Consider the following 20,316-nt stretch of genomic DNA (forward strand, 5'->3'; position numbering starts at 1 on the left):
ACACTTTTGGGAACATTAAGGATCTTAACCTTTTTGCTCGCAAACTGTCGCTTCACGTTTTCTTCAAACGCAGACAAAGACTATTAAGCATTAATACACCATCGGAAAATTTTGATACAAGAGATTTTGCATTCCTTGAGGTATTACAAGAACTAGAACAAGAGAATACTAAAAACCCTGGCGAGGGACCATTTACACAGCTGCACAACAAATCACGGTTTACACCATCATCACAGACTTGTACAAATGTGGATGTTTTTACTCAGTTAGTAACCAATGATCTCATTCATATGACAAACAATTCCAAAAACTTTAATTTAAGTTTTAAGGAATACAAAGCTCTCAAAGATCTTGAGAGTGATGATACCATTACAATAAAACCATCGGATAAGGGTGGCAATGTGGTGATTTTGGATACATCTTCCTATGTCAATGAATGCATTAGGTTACTTTCTGATAAACACTGTTATAAGATCCTACCACTAGACCCGACTTACACCTTTCTTACCGAATTATCTGTTATTCTTCAATCTGGTTTGGAAAATAAGGTGATCACAAAATCTGAATCGGAGTTCATCTTCATCAAACATCCCCCCCTGGCCACATTCTACCACCTTCCTAAGGTACACAAAGGTTCCTATCCTCCACCAGGCAGGCCAATAGTGTCTGGCATTGGAAATCTTACTTCCAACGCCAGCATCTATTTAGATACATTTCTACACCCCTGTGTGGATACCCTCCCCTCGCATCTTAAGGACACAAAGGCAGCTCTGCTGAGACTGGAGGATATCACTGTGGACAGTAATACCTTATTAGTGGGGATCGATGTGGAGAGCTTGTATACAAGCATGCCCCACTCTTTTGGGTTACAAGCTGTTAAACATTTCCTTCGAGCCAGGGACACTCATTCACGGGCACATAATGACTTTGTTTTACAGTTATTGAACTTTGTCCTGACCAAAAATGTCTTTTTATTTAATTAAAAGATCTATCATCAAGTCCAAGGTACCGCGTGTGCTCCCACCTATGCTAATCTATATCTGGGCTGGTGGGAGGAAACCGTGGTGTTCATGGAGGACTATTCCATGTACACAGACCACATTGACCTTTGGTCACGGTACATTGATGACGTGCTCGTGTTGTGGAACGGCACAGAGAAACTTTTGGTCGAGTTCATAGATAAACTCAATCACAATGTACACAATTTAAAACTTACTTTTGAAGTACAAAAGGATAGCATTAATTTTCTCGATATCACAATCTCAAAACAGCAGAATGGCAAACTAGAGACAACCATCTACCGTAAACCTACGGAAACAAATAGTCTCTTAAAAGCAGACAGACGCCATCCAAAATCACTTATTAACAATATCCCTACAGGGCAATTCCTACGCCTTAAGCGAAATTGCTCCAACATGACTGAATTTAAGATCCAAGCCAAAGACCTTACAAAGCGTTTTTTGGACAGAGGGTATTCAAAATCAATTGTCAAAAAAGCTTACCATAGGTCTCTCAATACACCTAGACCTAGCCTTTTGATCGAACACCCCAGACTAACCAATGATAAGGCTCAAACAATACGCTTTATCAGCACCTATTGCAGCCAATGGCAATCCATTCGCCAAATCCTAACCAAACATTGGCATATCTTACTTCAAGATGAGGATTTGGCCAATATATTACAAACAACACCGAACATGGTCAGCCGTAGAGCGCGCAATCTTCGTGATCGTCTGGTCAAAAGTCATTTTCAGACCAAACCTTCACGTACATGGTTGAGGAATAAACCCAGTGGTACGTACACTTGTGGACGTTGCAAGGCCTGTCCTTCGATCAAAGTCACCAAAACATTCACCGACTCAACGTCACTTCACACCTATACTATTAAAGACTTTATCAACTGTCTTACCACAGGAGTTGTGTATCTCATCCAATGCTCCTGTGGCAAACAATATGTTGGTGAAACACACAGGGCATTCAAAGTACGTATTCTAGAACATCTTGGGTCGGTCAGGAACAAACTTGATACACCAGTGGCAAGGCACATAAATGATGCACATCAGGGCGATTCTTCCAATCTTTGTTTTATTGGTATAGCTCATGTACCCTGGGGCCCACGTAAGGGCAACTGGGATATAAAACTACGCCAATGTGATTGCCGATGATAAACACTTGCTTAATACACTTGCACCACATGGCCTTAATGAGGGATTCATTTTTTCTTCCTTCCTTTGATTGGGTTAGAGGGATCCAGGCATATAAGATTTCTTAATATCAGCTTAGAAGGAGCCGTTTTGACTTTTTAGGCGGCCCCGTCAGAATAGCTCATTCCTACATCATATATCTCTCTCCTCCCTGATGTGCATCGTGTTTATTGTTTATTGCTTTTTGCATTTTTGCCCGGTTTTCATGTTTGTAATTGCTTGTGCGTATTTACCCATTGCATTATGCAACCATATCAGTTCCAGATTTTGCATGTTACATATCAATTGCTATATGCCTGTACCAGTTGCCATTTTATTATTTACTTATTTTACCTTTTGCCATCATGCAATAATATCACTTTATATATTTCACCTAAATCTGATATGGCTAAACTGGCTGCTTATTGCATTTTTGCCCGGCTTTCATGTTTGTAATTGCTTGTGCATATTTACCCATTGCATTATGCAATCATATCAGTTCCAGATTTTGTATGTTACATATCAATTGCTATATGCCTGTACCAGTTGCCATTCTATTATTTATTTATTTTACTTTTTGCCATCATGCAATAATATCAGTTTATATATTTCACCTATAAATCTGATATGGCTATACTGGCTGACAATATCCCCCCTCCCCCCCCCTCATGATTCTTTATTTGTTATTTTGGGGCTTATGTTTTTCCCCATAATGCCTCTTTACATATGTTTAGGCATCCGTCATCTGCCCCTCCCCTCCAGGGAGGGTATATAAGGTCTGACCATATCATGTTGCTTACTCCTCCCCCTTGAGAAAGCGCGCTGTGACGCGCGAAACGTACGTCGGGGAACGCGTGATGTCATTACGTTGACGCCCACGCGGCTTGTGGCAGGAGGCCCGAATAGCTCCGGATACTTTTCAGGGCTTCAGCTGTCGGCTCGCTAGACGCGGGATACTAATGTCAGGTCGTATATTGCCTCACTGAAGGTTACCAAGCATTTATCATCCTTTATTGCTGTGTACCATATATTATTTATTTTGGCATACAAATCACACACGTTTTGTGTGTGATCACGCAACTTCACGCAGCTTCACGCAACTTCTGTCAGTTTATATTTTGTGGCTTTGGACATTGCTAGTTCTCAGCCCGGTCTCGTGCCTCCACACATTTGGGGATTTTAGTCCATGCATTTTTATGTATTTTTATGGTGTCTCGTCAATTTTTATATTGTTTATTAAAGTATTTTTTATTTTCATTGGAGTGTGACCTTTGCGGCTTACCCTATCTAGGGAGTAGGCTATTTAGTGGCCTCCTATGAGATGACATTTTCCTTACAATGTCACCCTTCAAGAGTGCAATTATAGGGGGCTTTATATAATCCTTGCTGATTATTGTGTGTTTATACAGCTCAGGAGATGCACTGCTTCAATCCTGAAATAAAATATATGTTTTAATTTTAATTTGTGCAGTGCTACATGTTTTGCTGCTTTAAACAGTTACATATTTACATAGTTACATAGTTACATAGTAGATGAGGTTGAAAAAGACGTACGTCCATCAAGTTCAACCTATGCTAAATTTAGACAACAGATATTTTATCCTATATCTATACTTACTTATTGATCCAGAGGAATGCAAACAAAAAAACCCAGAGTCATATCATCCAATGATATCTCATAAGGGGAAAAATAAATTCCTTCCTGACTCCAAGAATTGGCAATTGAATTAATCCCTGGATCAACATCCTTCACATGTATACGTATTTGGTATATCCCTGTATACCTTTGCTATCTAAAAAGATGTCCAACTTTTTTTTGAACAAATCTACTGTACATGGATTGAAAATTGGTTAAAGGATAGACAACAGAGGGTTGTCATAAATGGAACTTTTTCAGGTTGGGCTAAAGTCGTGAGTGGAGTACCTCAGGGATCAGTACAGGGACCCCTTTTTTTTAACTTGTTAATTAATGACCTTGAGGTTGGGATTGAGAGCAAAGTCTCCATCTTTGCTGATGCTACTAAATTGTGTAAGGTAATAGAATCAGAGCAGGATGTAATTTCTCTTCAGAAGGACTTGGAGAGACTGGAAACGTGGGCAGGTAAATGGCAGATGTGGTTTAATACAGATAAATGTAAGGTTATGCATTTGGGATGCAAGAATAAAAAGGTGAATTACAAATTAAATGGGGATATTGGGGGAATCCTTGATGGGGAAGGATTTACGAGTGCTTTTAGACTGCGGGCTTAGCAATAGTGCCCAAAGTCATGCAGTAGCTGCAAAGGCAAACAAGATCTTATCTTGCATCAAACGGGCAATGGATGGAAGGGAAGTAAACATAATGATGCCCCTTTACAAAGCATTAGTAAGACCACACCTTGAATATGGAGTACAATTTTGGGCACCAATCCTAAGAAAATACATCATGGAACTAGAGAGAGTGCAGAGAAGAGCCACCAAATTAATAAAGGGGATGGACAATCTAACTTATGAGGAGAGGCTAGCTAAATTAGATTTATTTACATTAGAAAAGAGGTGTCTTGGGCGTGGCCAAGACACCGAGCAGGCAGGACGTGTGTTTGTACAGCTCCGTCCCAGGAGAGGATAAAATAAAGATAACAGAGACCAAGAAACCCCTAAAAAAAAATAAAAAAAGCTGGGGGAAGATATCCTCTTTGTGCTGTCTGCCCCGGCGGCGGTGGATCCTACACAAACCCCAAGCATACACGCAAAAATTGGGTCCCCTGGGCCTCCTCTCTCACATTGCCGTGTGTCTAAGATGGTGGCCAAGCAGGACTGATTTACCTAGACCGGGCGCCAAACAGCGCTAGGCAGTCTCTCTGAGACCAAGGTCTGCAGCCCGCCAAGCCATCTGGGATCCGGAGCGCGGAGAGAGGATCTGTCCGGCGGCCTGATTTGCATCAACCCGTCGCTGGTGCTGGCGGAGAGAGGTGGGTGCCGCGCGGGAGTGGTGACGCCTGTCGGGCCTTTGATCTCCCCACCTAGACAGTCTACGGGGTCCTCCCGCTCTGTCCCGTTCTGCGTGACGGCCGCACCTGGTGTCGGGTCCCGGCGGTGAGCGGCAGGAGCCGTCTGCAGCATGCGAGCCCGATCACGAGGGCTCTGGAGGTGAGGGCTCTCGGGGTAGTGGCGGCCGCGCGAGGAGCTGGGGGAGGAGAGGGCAGCCATCTTGCCCCTGGAACACTCGGAGGCTCCGGAAAGGACAAGGGCGAATCGGGGCCAACGCAGGGCTGAGGGATCTTAACGGCTCCCCCCCCTCTACACGGGCTCACTGGGAGGTGTGTGGAAACTTCGGGGGTAGATATGGGGGTACCCCATTCTGGCCATTGAGCTGCTACAACTCAGCCATAAAATGGCTGCCACAGGACTATAAGATACATGTGTGCTTGGGCTGGCAGTTCATATTTCATGCCCCCCTGTCAAAAATCCCTACACCAAACAAAGGTCTGCAACAAAATAATAAAAACTGCTCAAAATAAAAATACTATACTGCAGCAAATACACAGGAGAAAAGAATAAATAAAAAAACACATCCCGCAAAAGTAAAGTTTTTCACCATTAAAAATAAAGCAAACAGGAGGGAGAGCTGCCATACCGGGGGAGACCCCCACCCCTCCGCTGGAGGGATCCCAGTCTTGCGCCTCCTCAGAACTACCAAAACAGAAGTAATTAAAGCAAAAATGTTCCTCAGTCCGTGTTCCGTGGCGCAGTCCACAATGACCGCCTGAAGCGGGCTCCATGAGGCAGCGGGCATACAAGAGCATTTAACAAACTAATAGAAGCAGGATACGCATAGATTGGAGGAGTTGGATCGAGAAATCCCCAAAATGGCTCAGAAAAAGCCGACTTTGTAGGACTTTTTTAAGACAAAAGAGAGAAACATATCGGGCTGTTCAGAAAGCAGAGCGACATCTCCCGTACAGTCAGATGCAGAACCCGAGCCTGAACCTGAAGTGTGTAACCAAATATCAACAAAAAAAGACATTGAGAATCCATACGCCAGCCTAAAAACCTTACTCCACCAAGAGCTGCAAAGCGCACTCAAAGATCTCAGATCAGAGGTCAGCTCCATAGGAGAGCGCACAGACACGTTGGAACATAAAGTGGATGAAGTCATCAATAATCAGACAACTATGGATACGGAGATCCTGGCCCTACGATCCAGAATGGCTGACGTGGAGGAGAAACAGGAGGATCAAGAAAATAGGGCAAGAAAAAACAACCTCAGGTTCAAAAACATTCCAGAGTCGGTCACAGACCTAAAAAAAAAGCAACAACTGAATGGCTACAGACCCTCCTCCCAGAAATGCCCCCAGGAACACTGATTCTTGACAGGGCGCATAGAGCGCTTAGACCGAGACCACAAGCCGGAGATAGAGCAAGAGATGTAGTGGTGAGGCTGCACTACTTTAAAACTAAAGAAGCGGCTCTTACCCTGGCACGGGAAAAAGGAGGGCTGAATTGGGGAGATGTGACGATAGACGTGTACAATGATCTGGCACCTTCAATGCTGATGAAGAGGATGGCCCTGAAACATATCACAAAAGTCCTGAGAGACAACGAAATTCGATACAAGTGGAGGTTTCCATTCCGCCTTATCACCACCAGAAATGGAACCTACATGAGGGATCCAGAGGAGGGAGTGGCCTTCCTAGAAAGATTGGGATTGCAACCACCAGACTCCATGCCCAGAGAAGAACGCAGACCGCCTCCCGTCAGACCCATATGGAAAGAAGTGGGCAGAGGAGTCACTTCACATAGAGGAAATCCAAAGGAACCCCACAAATCTTAGGTCTATGCAAAACCTGCTACAACAGAGAAGACCCGAAAAAAACGATATAAGAAACTATGCCAAAAATGATAAACTGTGATGTGTTACATAGACCCAGATAAGGAATAAGAAGAGGTCACCACCATTCCCCCCCATAGACGAGCGGGTAATCCGAAGGTTAGCTACTGGTGTCAGTACGCCGAAAACAAGAAGTTAAGCAAAAATAAATAAATAAATACAATAAAAAAAAAAATTTGGGGGGGGGGAGTTGTAGACAAGATAGGGTTAATGTATGTTTTCAGCTGTTGAATTATGCTTGTTCAAAATAGAGATGATCACAATGTCTTAGATCTACACCTTTGGCTTGGGAGGTCTACTAAAATATATATATATATATAAAAAAAAAAGAAAGATAGAAACGTTAAATGTTAAATGTTTAAAAAAAAAAGTTGATTTGTTGAGCGGGCCCGCCGCCTGGGACCGCAGTACGGTCCGTACACACTCAAGAATATGGGTGTGGGATTAGCGCTACTGCGCAATCACAGAGAAAGATCGTTCACGATCAGGGAAAAAACAAATCCAGGCTATGTTAGTCACCTGGATTATCCTATATACAGGCATACCCCGTTTTAAGGACACTCACTTTAAGTACACTCGCGAGTAAGGACATAGCGCCCAATAGGCAAACAGCAGCTCGCACATGCGCCTGTCAGCACGTCCTGAACAGCAATACCGGCTCCCTACCTGCACCGAAGCTGTGCGCAAGCGGGGAGACTATAGAGCCTGTTACACATGTGTTATTTACATCAGTTATGCACGTATATGACAATTGCAGTGCAGTACATGCATCGATAAGTGGGAAAAGGGAGTGCTTCACTTTAAGTACATTTTCGCTTTACATACACGCTCCGGTCCCATTGAGTACGTTAATGCGGGGTATGCCTGTATGTTGTTTTATTTCTGATGTTTACATGTTTAAATGTTTTCAATGCTATAAGATGTGCAAGAATACCCTCCAGGCCGCCACTGTAGGGAAACCAGAAAACGAATCCACTAGAGAAGAAGACCTTACACCCAGGTAAATACAAATGACACTAACATTAATATCTCATAAAACCAAGGGACTGAATCTGGTCTGTAACTGTTTCATTCGCCCATAATATAAATTATCTTTAACTGTGCATGCAATGTCTTGTATATAATGTATACCCTGCTCATTATGTAACTGTATTTGTAAACATGTATTATTTGTCTTAACTCTGTGCCCAGGACATACTTGAAAACGAGAGGTAACTCTCAATGTATTACTTCCTGGTAAAATATTTTATAAATAAATAAATGAATGAATAATGTGGTAAAAAGGAAGCTAGCAATGACAGAATATAAAAGACTATCAGGGGACATTATATTCCTACAAGAAACGCACTTCACTGCTAGCTCTACCCCTACGTTTTGGGACAAATTCTACCCCCAGGTATAAACAGCATCTGCAAAGGAAGAAAAAAAAATGAGGGGTGGCCATACTCCTAGCAAGGAACTCTCCATTTAGGGTAGACAAGGTAAGAAGGGACCCAGAGGGACGAAACCTAATACTGCTGCGGCCAAGTTTATTCGAGCATTTGCCCGTTCTTGGCCGCAGCAGTATCCTGGCGCGCGCCGGAGGGTGACGGGCGCGCGCCGAAGCAGCGGAAGAGCGCCCTCCGATCGGGGCGCTCTCCCTACCGCTGCCGGGTCCGCCGGGTCCCCCGGAACCCCCTGCCGCCGTCCCGCGATCGCGGGACACCAGGGCTCCCTCGGGGAGCCCTGGACGTGCGTGCAGGGGGCGCAGGCACCCGATGACGCGTGACCGCGCATCGGAGATGCGCGGCACGCCGAGGGGCTGCCACTTGCAAGCCGGGAAATCTCCCGGCTTGCGGTACTGGCCACACTGCAATAAAGTGTGTCGCCAGTGTACTCACAGGGAACATAGAAGATACACAAATAACCCTAGTTAATGTGTACGCACCGAATGAAAAGAAGAGAATATTTTTTACAAAATTGTTCCGACTGCTGGGTACAACCTCCCGGGGTCGCATAGTCTTGGCGGGAGGTTTTAATATAGCCTTAAATGAAAAACAAGACAGATCTAACCCTGCTCTAGGTAAGATTCTGGCTGCCCAAAAAGGGGAGAGAAAAACGCTCAGAGAGGGACTTAAAGAGTTTGATTTAAAGGATGCATGGAAGGAGATGAATCCACAGAAAAGGGACTTCTCTTTCTATTCAGCACCCCACAAAGTATATACAAGGATAGACTACATATTTGTAGACTCTCTACTTATCCCAAAAATTACAAAGGCCACAATACACCCTATTACCTGCTCAGACCATGGTCCAGTTGAAGTGCACATTGAAGACATACATAAGAAATCAAGTAAAGGGACATGGCGCTTAAACGAGTCTCTACTAAAGATGCCAGAGGTCATAGCTGTGATCAGTAACGAGGCAACCAACTACTTCCAAATAAACGAAGGTAGTGTGGACTCACCCTATATCCTATGGGAGGCCCATAAGGCTGTGTGTCGCAACGCATAGAAAGAGGGAGAGACAGAAACAAACCGCAAGCCTGCAAGAAAAGATAAAGACCCTAGAAGAGGCACATAAAGCAAATCACAGTATAGCCATTGAGACTGAATTGCGGGATCTAAGAAGGAAATTAAATCTATTACTGACTGACAAAGCTGAAAAGGCCATAGCATGGACAAAACAAAAATTCTACGAGAAGGCCAATAAGGCTGACACAATGCTGGCCACAAGATTGAGGAAGAATAGAATGCAATCTAGAATACATCGCATTAGAAGAAAAGATGGGGTGTGTACAACAAATCCACAGGCAATAGCTAATGAATTCACCACATTTTACAAAGAGCTATACAAAGGAGATAAAGTAGATTAAGGGAACACCACCAAGGAAAAACAGAGAGCATTCCTCAGAAAAATGAATTTGCCTAAACTCACAGTACAGAATATAACAACACTATCCCAGCCAATAACTTCGACAGAGGTATTAGAAACAATAAAGGGGTTGAAAAATTCAAAGGCCCCGGGACCAGATGGTCTGTCCAATATATACTATAAAAAACTAGCCCAAATATTAGTTCCCCAATTACTAAAGATATTTAATAAAGCTCTTGAGGGTGAGCAGTTTCCACAAACAATGCTGGAATAGAAAATAATATTAATACATAAAGAGGGAAAAGACCCCACCCAATGCAAAAGCTACAGACCGATATCCCTGATCAATAATGATCTCAAAATATTTTCCAAAATATTAGCCACTAGATTGAATAAGTATCTTCCGCAACTGGTAGACGCAGATCAGGCAGGATTTATACGAGGTCGACAGGCAGTGGATAATACACGAAGAACAATTGACTTAATCCAGATAGCTAAGCACAATAAAACGCCTTCGATGCTACTATCTTTAGACGCTGAAAAGGCTTTTGATTGTATTGATTGGGGATATATGTTTGAGACACTTCAGGCATTTGGAGTGAAAGGCAAATTTATGAAAGCTATTACATCACTATATGGAGAACCCACAGCTAAAGTAACCTATATTAATATGCAGACCGAGAAAATCCACATCAGAAATGGTACAAGACAAGGCTGCCCTCTGTCTCCCTTATTGTTCGCATTGGCGATAGAACCGCTAGCAGCCCAAATCAGGGCAAACGCAGATATCGGGGGGATTAAGGTCAAACAAAAAGAATACAAGATGGCATTGTTCGCCGATGATATATTGTTAACAATTTCAAAACCCTTCACCTCACTCCCAAACCTATTTAGTAACCTGTCAGAGTTCCAGAAATTATCAGGGTTTAAAATAAATAATGAAAAATCCAAAGCCCTAAATATAAACCTCCCTCAGGAACAGCTAAAGCTAATAAAAATAAACTTTGATTTCGCGTGGAAGACACAGGCCATAAAGTACTTGGGAATCTGGTTGAAAAAAAAAACTTAGAAGAATGGTCCATGTATCATACAGTATATCATGGATAGGCAGAGTAAACGCTATTAAAATGAACTTACTACCAAGAATCTTGTACCTATTCCACACACTTCCAGTACAGGTCAGAGCTAGGAACATACACAAGTTACAGAAAAAAATCACAAAATTCATATGGAATAACAAAAAAGCGAGAATAAAGCTGCCCACACTCTATAGATCCAAACAGTCAGGAGGGCTAGCCTTGCCACACTTGTGGCAATATTATCAAGCGGCACATGTAAGCCAACTGGTGCACTGGCATGCACATAAACAGAGGAAAAGGTGGATGGAAATTGAGTCTGATATGATATCAGGGTTATCTATAGAAATGATACTGTGGTTAACAAAGAAAGAAAGACCAACTCTGATGGTGCCCCTGGAATCTATCACACACTCACTAACCATGTGGTATTCATTGAAACTTAAACATGGGCTATCCAACTTCAAATCTCAGATGACACCACTATTAGCTTTATCCCGGGCACGGAACCAACAGCGTTTAAGGACTGGAGCAAGGCAGGAATCACAAGGGTAAAAGACCTATGGGCAAACAAAGACATTAAAAAGTTTGAGACAGTAAAGAGAGAAAATGGCCTTCATGATTCGGCCTTTTTTTAGTTATCTTCAATTGAGGAATCACATACAGAGGACAGGTCCATATAGTGACTTCACAGCATTTGAGGTTTTGTGCCTCATAGGGGAGGACAAAAAAGGTCTGATCTCTAAAGTATACAGCATACTTGCTGAGGGTAAAACGGAACCAGAGATAAAACCTAAATTGATGACAAAGTGGGAGGAGGAGTTGGGAGAACAACTAGATCAGGAGCAGTGGGATAACATATTTGAAGGAATAGCAAAGAACTCCACATGTGTATTAATAAAAGAAAATGCATATAAAATGCTCCATCAATGGTACTACACCCCACTACAATTGTCCAAATTTTTCAGAAACATGTCTCCACTGTGTACAAGGGGGTGAGGCCAGCAGGGATCGTTTGTACATATGTGGTGGACGTGCCCGAAGGTTACAAAGCTCTGGAGGACCACACATGATATTTCACAGACAATTCTTGGGTATACCTTCCCCCTAGACCCCTGGAAGGTGCTGCTATGCAGGCCAATTGAAAACATGGAAAAAATTGACGACAAACTACTGACACACATATATACAGCTGCCAGATGCGAAATAGCCAAAGCCTGGAAACAGGAACAGCAGCCGGCCATACACGCTGTAAAAGCGAGATTATGGAGGATCTGTCTTATGGAAAAACTGACGGGGATACAAAAGGACACAGTACAGAAATACTTAGAAGTCTGGGAACCGTGGAGAACTTATAAAGGACATAGATATATTACTAGGGGAACTCTCCAAATCTGAAAAACACATAATAGAAGTGCCCTAAAAACACATGAGTTAAGGATGGGGGGGAGAGGAAAAAAAAAAAAAAAAAACACATATCCCCTGAGGAAACCTTGGTGTGATATGTTTCGTATCGGTCTAAAACGAGGAGGAGGGCCTGGAGGGTATTCGGTACTCAATAGTCCACAAAGGTACGTGTGCTTATCTACTGTTTTGTTAGTATTACTGTTATGGTACACCGACAAGTAGAAAACCGTTGCTAAAATAATGACATTCTTTTTTTGTCTTTTCCTTTTCCCTCTCCCAGTCTTTTTAAAGCTGCAGTTCAGTCAATATCCTGCATGTCTGTTTTTTTTTTTAATAAATCAGTTCTGTAGTAAGAAAAAATACTTTTAGCATTTTCTGTTTTTAAAAAAACAACTTTGAAAGACCAATTTTCTTGTATTCTATTTTAACAACCATTTGCTAAGGCACTGCCCCTTCATGTCCTGTCACAAGCCCTGGCACACCCCTTTGTCAGCCCTGCCCTCCCTCTAGCACATGTCAGTGCAGGAGTGCTTATGAATATTCATGAGCTTCCACTGAGAGACAGAAGCAGAAGAAAAACAGATCCCTTCACTAATGATGTCACCAAATTTTGTCTATCAATACATGGTGAACGAATTGACCTGCAGCTATACAGTTCTTTAGGTAATTAGAGATTGCACACATGAAACTATTGAAGTAAAAAAATAAATTTAAAAAAAGAAAAAAAAAAGACTGAACTGCAGCTTTAAGTTAAATTATTGTACTAATTATTTTGGACGCTGTCCCAACAGTGATGTCATTATTGTCTCCCCACTAAACGATGTTATAGACCTGATACAATGCTATGTAATCTAAAATTAACATCCTCCCATTTTTATGTTCTGTACCCCACTCCCCATTGGTCTTAACAAAAAAATGCAAATAAAGAACAAGTTTACAGAAAAGAGACGTCTAAGATGGGATATGATAACTATATACAAATATATTCGGGGACAATACAAGGAGCTTTCAAAAGAACTATTAATCCCACGGGCAGTACAAAGGACTCGGGCCATCCCTTAAAGTTGGAGAAAAGGAGATTTCACCAGCAACAAAGGAAAGGGTTCTTTACAGTAAGGGCAGTTAAATGTGGAATTCATTACCCATGGAGACTGATGGCAGATACAATAGATTTGTTCAAAAAAAACGTTGGACATCTTTTTAGATAGTAAAGGTATAAAGGGATATACCAAATAAGTATACATGAGAAGGATGTTGATCCAGGGATTAATCCGATTGCCAATTTTTGGAGTCAGGAAGGAATTTATTTTTCCCCTTATGAGATATCATTGGATGATATGACTCTGGGTTTTTTGTTTGCCTTCCTCTGGATCAAAAAGTAAGTATAGATATAGGATAAAGTATCTGTTATCTAAATTTAGCATAGGTTGAACTTGATAGACGTACGTCTTTTTTCAACCTCATCTACTATGTAACTATATAACTATCTGCCGTCACAGTCTCCATGGGTAATGAATTCCACATTTTAACTGCCCTTACTTAAAGAACCCTTTCCTTTGTTGCTGGTGAAATCTCCTTTCCTCCAACCTTAAGGGATGGCCCGAGTCCTTTGTACTGCCCGTAAGATGAATAGTTCTTTTGAAAGCTCCTTGTATTGTCCCCGAATATATTTGTATATAGTTATCATATCCCCTCTTAGATGCCTCTTTTCTAATGTAAATAAATCTAATTTAGCTAGCCTCTCCTCATAAATTAGATTTTCCATCCCCTTTATTAATTTGGTGGCTCTTCTCTGTACTCTCTCTAGGTCCATAATGTCTTTTCTTCGTATTGGTGCCCAAAATTGTACTCCATATTCAAGGTGTGGTCTTACTAATGCTTTGTAAAGGGGCATAATTATGTTTACTTCCCTCCCATCCATTGCCCGTTTGATGCAAGATAAGATCTTGTTTGCCTTTGCAGCTACTGCATGACTTTGGGCACTATTTCTAAGCCTGCTGTCTACAAGCACTCCTAAATCCTTCTCCATCAAGGATTCCACCAATTTATCCCCATTTAATGTGTAATTCGCCTTTTTATTCTTGCATCCCAAATGCATAACCTTACATTTATATGTATTAAACCTCATCTGCCATTTACCTGCCCACGTTTCCAGTCTCTCCAAGTCCTTCTGAAGAGAAATTACATCCTGCTCTGATTCTATTACCTTACACAATTTAGTATCATCCGCAAAGATGGAGACTTTGCTCTTGATGCCAACCTCAAGGTCGTTAATAAACAAGTTAAAAAGCAGGAGTCCCAGTACCGATCCCTGAGGTACTCCACTCACGACTTTAGCCCAACCTGAAAAAGTTCCATTTATGACAACCCTCTGTTGTCTGTCCTTTAACCAGTTTTCAATCCAGGTGCATATATTATTACTGAGTCCAATTTTCTTTATTTTGTACAACAACCTCTTGTGTGAAACCGTATCAAAAGCATTTGCAAATTCTAAGTAGACCACATCAACTGCATTACCCTGGTCTAAATTCCTACTTACCTCCTCAAAGAAACAAATAAGGTTCCCTATAAAACTATCATATACTGATCACATGCTCACTGAGTGTCACTATATAAGATGCACCCACAAAAGAGTTTGATCAAAGATCAGGAAGCACTGATATAAAACAGTCCCTACCTTTGGGAACAAACGTCGGGATAGTATAAATCACAGAGAATAGCATATGTTCTGGAAAAAAAAAAAGATATTACAAAGGAAAGACAGATGAGTTGTGCAAATATCCCACATCCAATTATGTTATGCTAACTACGCTGCCGTACAGCATGCAACACTGTCTCTTCTGTTTGATTTATTCAACCACTTCCATAATAAACATTGGTGGAGCATTGTATGGTCTGATAGTCAGGAATATCTCATTGGATTTTCTAATAACCTGAATGATAATTATCTTAATATAGTTTTTTTTTTTTTTATAACTTGTGTTTTATTGGTGTGTAAATACATGATATACATGAAAAACATATCCAATACATGGTAAACAGGATAGCATATATTACATAATGATGTAGGTATAACATATTTAATGAACCCACACGGCTTTTCGAGCCCTACTCCGCCGCGTAGGTAAAGATCTTATTTTAGGTGATGTGTATCCATGGTAAAATAATATTTGTTACAAACAAGAAAAAATAAATAAATAATATTATATAATAAAAAATTTAAAAAAAGGGGGAGGAGGTAGGTAAGAGGGGGGTGGAAGGAGGAAAGGGAACTTATAGGGTGAGGATGTAGTGGTTTCAGGAGTTTACTAAGACGGCTCATACACTATAGAACCTCATAGAAGATCGTGTGACCGTATAAGTAGTCAATAATGAGTGGGGATGGTGATCCAGCTGTAAACTTAATTTCCACTCCACCCAAGGAGAACGCATCTATTACTATTATAGCCAAATTGTGTCACGCTCTACCCCTGGGATGTCTGTCTGAGCTAGCCATGGGGCCCAAACTTTTAAGTAGTTGTCGCCAGTATCATTAACTAGGCTTGTTAGTTTTTCCATTTGGCAAATATACCAAATACGGTTCCGAATCTTTGGGATAATTGGAATTTCTGGGCATTTCCATAATGCTGCGATCTCGCACCGCGTGGCGATTGCAAAGTGTGCAATTAGTTTATTGTTGGATTTTGATAGGCCCTTTAGAGGTCTGTTTAGGAGAAACAACCACGGGTCTGGGGGGATTGTGAGATCAAATATTCTCTGGATCCAATTTCTGATCTTTTCCCATATCGGGGATATCCGCGGGCAGGACCACAGCATATGTAACAGGTCAGCTGTTCCTCCACATTGTTTAGGGCACAATGGAGAGGACCCTGGTATGAACCTAGATAATTTGAGTGGGGTGAGGTACCATCTCATGAGGACTTTATATGCGTTCTCCTTCAGTGTGGTGCACATCGAGCTTTTTGCAGCTCCTATAAATATAGTGTTCCATTCCTCGTCCTCTAAGGACTCCCCAAGGTCTCTCTCCCATTGGGTACGAAATGAGGGTATTTGTTGTTTTGAAGTTGCAGGCTCGACTACCTCTCCGTATATTGTAGATATGAGTCCCTTTGTGTCGGTTTCTGCCCGACAGAGCTTTTCGAAATTCGTCAATGGGGGGTATGGGGCGAATTTATTATAAAATGCTCTGATCTGAAGGAATTTGTAGAACTCAGCATGGGGGATATCTTTTTCTGATCTGAGTTGGTCAAATGATTTAATTTTTAGATCGAAGCCCTCCAGATCTTTGAGTCTATCATATCCTTTGTGTCTCCAGATTGAGTGATTATGACCAATAACCCCCGGCGCAAATTTTGGATTGTTCCAAATAGGTGTCATCAGCGAGTTTGCTGATGTGAGTGAGTTTTTCAGTTTTGATGTTTCCCAGACAGATAAAGAGTTAGTCGTAGAGGTGAGTGGGAATAAAGTGTTTTTTCTTGACGCTTTAGGTAGCCAAATCAAATTATTAAGTTCTAATGGGGAGCAAGCCGCAGTTTCTAGCTCTACCCATCTTTTTAATTTAGGGTCGGAATGCCATTGAATGATCTGGCTTAATTGAGCTGCTTTAAAATATGACAACAGGCAGGGTACCGCTAAGCCCCCTGCTAAAGTAGGTCTCTTCATGTTTAATTTATTTACTCTCGGTTTTTTACCTCCCCAGATAAAGTTAGATATTTCAGACTGAAGTGAGAGTATATCCTTCAGTTTGAGTGGCACAGGCAATGTCTGGAAGAGGTATAGGATACGTGGAAGTAAATTTATCTTCACGCTGTGTATCCTTCCTATCCAAGAAATCTTCTTGGAGGACCATCTGATTAGGTCTTGTTTTAGAGTCCGAATTAGTTTGGGATAATTTGCTTTATAGATGTTTTTTGCATCTTTGGTGATATGTATCCCTAGATATTTGAGTGAATTCTTTTGCCAGTTAAAATTAAAATTCAATTTCAGAAGTTTCTCTATATGTCTGGGGAGATTGATATTCAGAGCCTCAGATTTGGATTGGTTTATCTTAAACCCAGAGACCTTAGAGAATTTATCCAAAAGGTCAAATAGATTAGGTAATGATGTGAGGGGTTTTGAGATGATTAATAGGATATCATCTGCATGCAGGGCCGCTTTGTGTGATTGGGAGTATGCGTTTAACCCTGAGATATCCGGGCTTTCTCGAATACGTGCCGCCAGAGGTTCGATACATAGGGCAAACAGGAGGGGAGATAATGGGCACCCCTGTCTCGTGCCACTTTGGATAGGAAAAGGGTCTGAGGGGAAGCCCTGATGTATGACTCTGGCAGATGGGCCTGAGTACAGCGACATAATCGCTCCACTCACCCTATTTCCGAAGCCAAATGCCGTGAGCGTCTCTCGTAGATATGGCCAGTCTATCCTATCAAAAGCTTTTTCTGCATCCAGACTTAATAACATGCTTTTTGTGTTATTTTTGTTTGCCAATTCTAACAGATCAATGAATCGTCGGGTGTTATCCGCTGCCTGCCTCCCCTTAACAAACCCAACTTGATCTGGATGTATTAGTCTGGGTAGGATTAGACTTAATCTATTGGCCAGAAGTTTGGCGTATATTTTTATATCGGTATTGATTAGAGAAATTGGTCTATAGCTTTTACAATTGAGCGGATCCTTGCCAGGTTTATGTATTAGTGATATAGACGCCCGTAGCATGTCCCCGGGAATAGGGGCTCCTGCTAAAATAGCATTAAACAAATGGAGCAGCTGTGGGGCGAGTGATTCAGAGAACTTCTTGTAATACAGCCCCGAAAAGCCATCAGGACCTGGTGCTTTTGATGGTTTCAGTTCCTTGATGGCTTGCGACACTTCTTCCAATGTGAAGTCAGCGCCCATAGCTTCTCTGTCACGTTCTGTCAATCTCTCCAGTTTTGAGCTGGCCAAGAAATCTCTCAGTGCACTGCTCGTGTTTTTATTGTGTGCCACTTTCTTTCCGTCGTATAGGGAACCATAGAATGAACCAAATTCTTCTACTATTTTTTTAGGGTTGGCCGTGGGAATACCTGATTTTAAGCGTATAGCTTGGATGTTAAACTTAGATTGCCTATCTTTTAGTGCTCGAGCTAGCATCGTATCCGGCCTGTTAGCTTTTTCATAAAATTTTCTCTTAGACCAACATAAGGAGTTATCTGCTCGGGAAGTCAGTAGCATATTTAATTCGATTTTTGTGTCTTTCAGTTCCTTTGCTATAATTGGATCTGAGTTGGTTTTATGCTTTGATAGCAGGGAATGTAATTTGGATTGGAGCGTCCGAATTTTGGAGTCTCTGACTCGTTTTCTTTTGGCGGTAATACTGATTATTATGCCCCTTAAAGTTGCTTTATGAGCCTCCCATAAGACCGTATGGGATTCCACAGAGCCTGTGTTAATTTCAAAAAATTGAGTTATCTCCTGAGCTATTGTAGTACAAATTTCGGGTATTTTAAGGATAGATTCGTTGAGTTTCCAATTTGCGCCTGGTCTACTGGCCATAATATTGTTGCACCTAAGCTCGATTGGTGCATGGTCAGACCATGAAATATCATGGATCATTGCATTAGTGACCTTCGGAACCATGTGACACGAAACGAAGAGATAATCGATTCTACTATATGAGGTATGTGGATGAGAGTAGAAGGTGTAGTCTCTAGATGTTGGATGTAACTCCCTCCATATATCTACTAATTGGATGTTTTTCAATGCACTGCGTAGGGTGTCTTGAGCTCTTTTATTATCAGAGTCGCCTCCTCCTGACCTGTCCAGGGAAGATTGCATCGTAATGTTGAAATCTCCTCCGATTATGATATATCCTTTAGCTACTGAACTCAATAGGCGAAAGAATCTGTCAAAGAAAGATGCCTCTTGTACACAAGAAGCATATATGGAGGCCAATGTGATGGGCTGTTCATGGATTGTTCCAGTGAGAATGAGATAGCGACCTTCTGCGTCTTTCTTAATTGTCTGGAGCACAAAGGGTATGGTATTATGGAATAAAATGGCTACTCCTCTTTTCTTGACAGATGCTGAAGCCATGTAAAATTGAGTGAAGCCTTTATCTAAAAACCCAGGTGAGCTATTCTTGCTGAAGTGCGTCTCCTGCAAGAATAACACTTCCGTCCCTTTTCTCTTATAATCATTGAAAGCCAGCTTTCTTTTGACCGGGCTATTAAAGCCCTTTACATTATGTGAAATACATGTAAGTGCCATTTTTCATGTGTAAGAGAAAATATGTAAAGTGAGCATTGTACTTACTCTTGATGTTTTTCCTGGGGTTTCTTATTGTAATATTCATATCTGCTATGTCGATTTGATGTGGTGGCTGGATATCGTACATCCTGGGAAGGGAGGGGTGAGGAAAAAGGCGGGGATAGGTAGACAATACATGGAAAGCAACGTTGGGATTGCGGCAGGGAAAGATGGGACGGGAAAATAAAAGGTGGGAGAAAAATAAATAATAATAAAGAAAAACATAGAATACCAGAGCGTGTCTCGGGAGCCCCCGAGAGTAGCTCCTGCGCCCAGAGGGTGGAGTATCTGGCTCCAATTTCATGATGGGCCAGTCTCCTAAAGTGGAGATCAACCACCCTGGGTCTTGGTAACGGTCCTTCCAAACTGAGGACCGAGAAAAGGGGTACATGCACGAAGGAGAGTAGCTCCCCCAGCACTGTATTAATATTAATATTGTACAACAATACAACAATATTGTACAACTTGTAAAACTTATAAAACTGGTGTCACATATATACACATATATATAACTCCTATGTAACTTATATATCTTGTCTAATTTAACGAACTAACTTTACAACTTAACAACCCTGTCAGATCCGTCAATGTTCCTCACTCGTCCAACCTGTCAACTTTATTGTTTGTTCCACCCGTCAGCTTT

General features: G+C 41.7%; 1 protein-coding gene across 6 annotated transcripts in view; it reads right to left on the reverse strand.

The window, feature by feature from the left end:
- CATSPERG (catsper channel auxiliary subunit gamma) overlaps positions 1–20,289 on the reverse strand; it is a 97,269-nt gene extending 76,980 nt beyond the window's left edge. The window contains exons 1-2 of one of the 6 annotated variants that reach the window (XM_075606845.1): positions 19,680–20,194; positions 15,067–15,117 (exon numbers count right to left, since the gene is read on the reverse strand). In XM_075606845.1, the coding sequence (XP_075462960.1) occupies positions 15,067–15,117; positions 19,680–20,064 (436 nt within the window). In that variant the 5' untranslated portion in view covers positions 20,065–20,194. Of the gene's footprint in view, positions 1–15,066 lie in introns of all 6 variants that reach the window. The other 5 variants (XM_075606844.1, XM_075606847.1, XM_075606848.1 and 2 more) reach the window with 5 other exon arrangements.
- Between the last annotated feature and the right edge of the window lie 27 nt (positions 20,290–20,316).

Source organism: Ascaphus truei, chromosome 7, assembly GCF_040206685.1.
Source record: "Ascaphus truei isolate aAscTru1 chromosome 7, aAscTru1.hap1, whole genome shotgun sequence".
Classification (NCBI taxonomy): domain Eukaryota; kingdom Metazoa; phylum Chordata; class Amphibia; order Anura; family Ascaphidae; genus Ascaphus; species Ascaphus truei.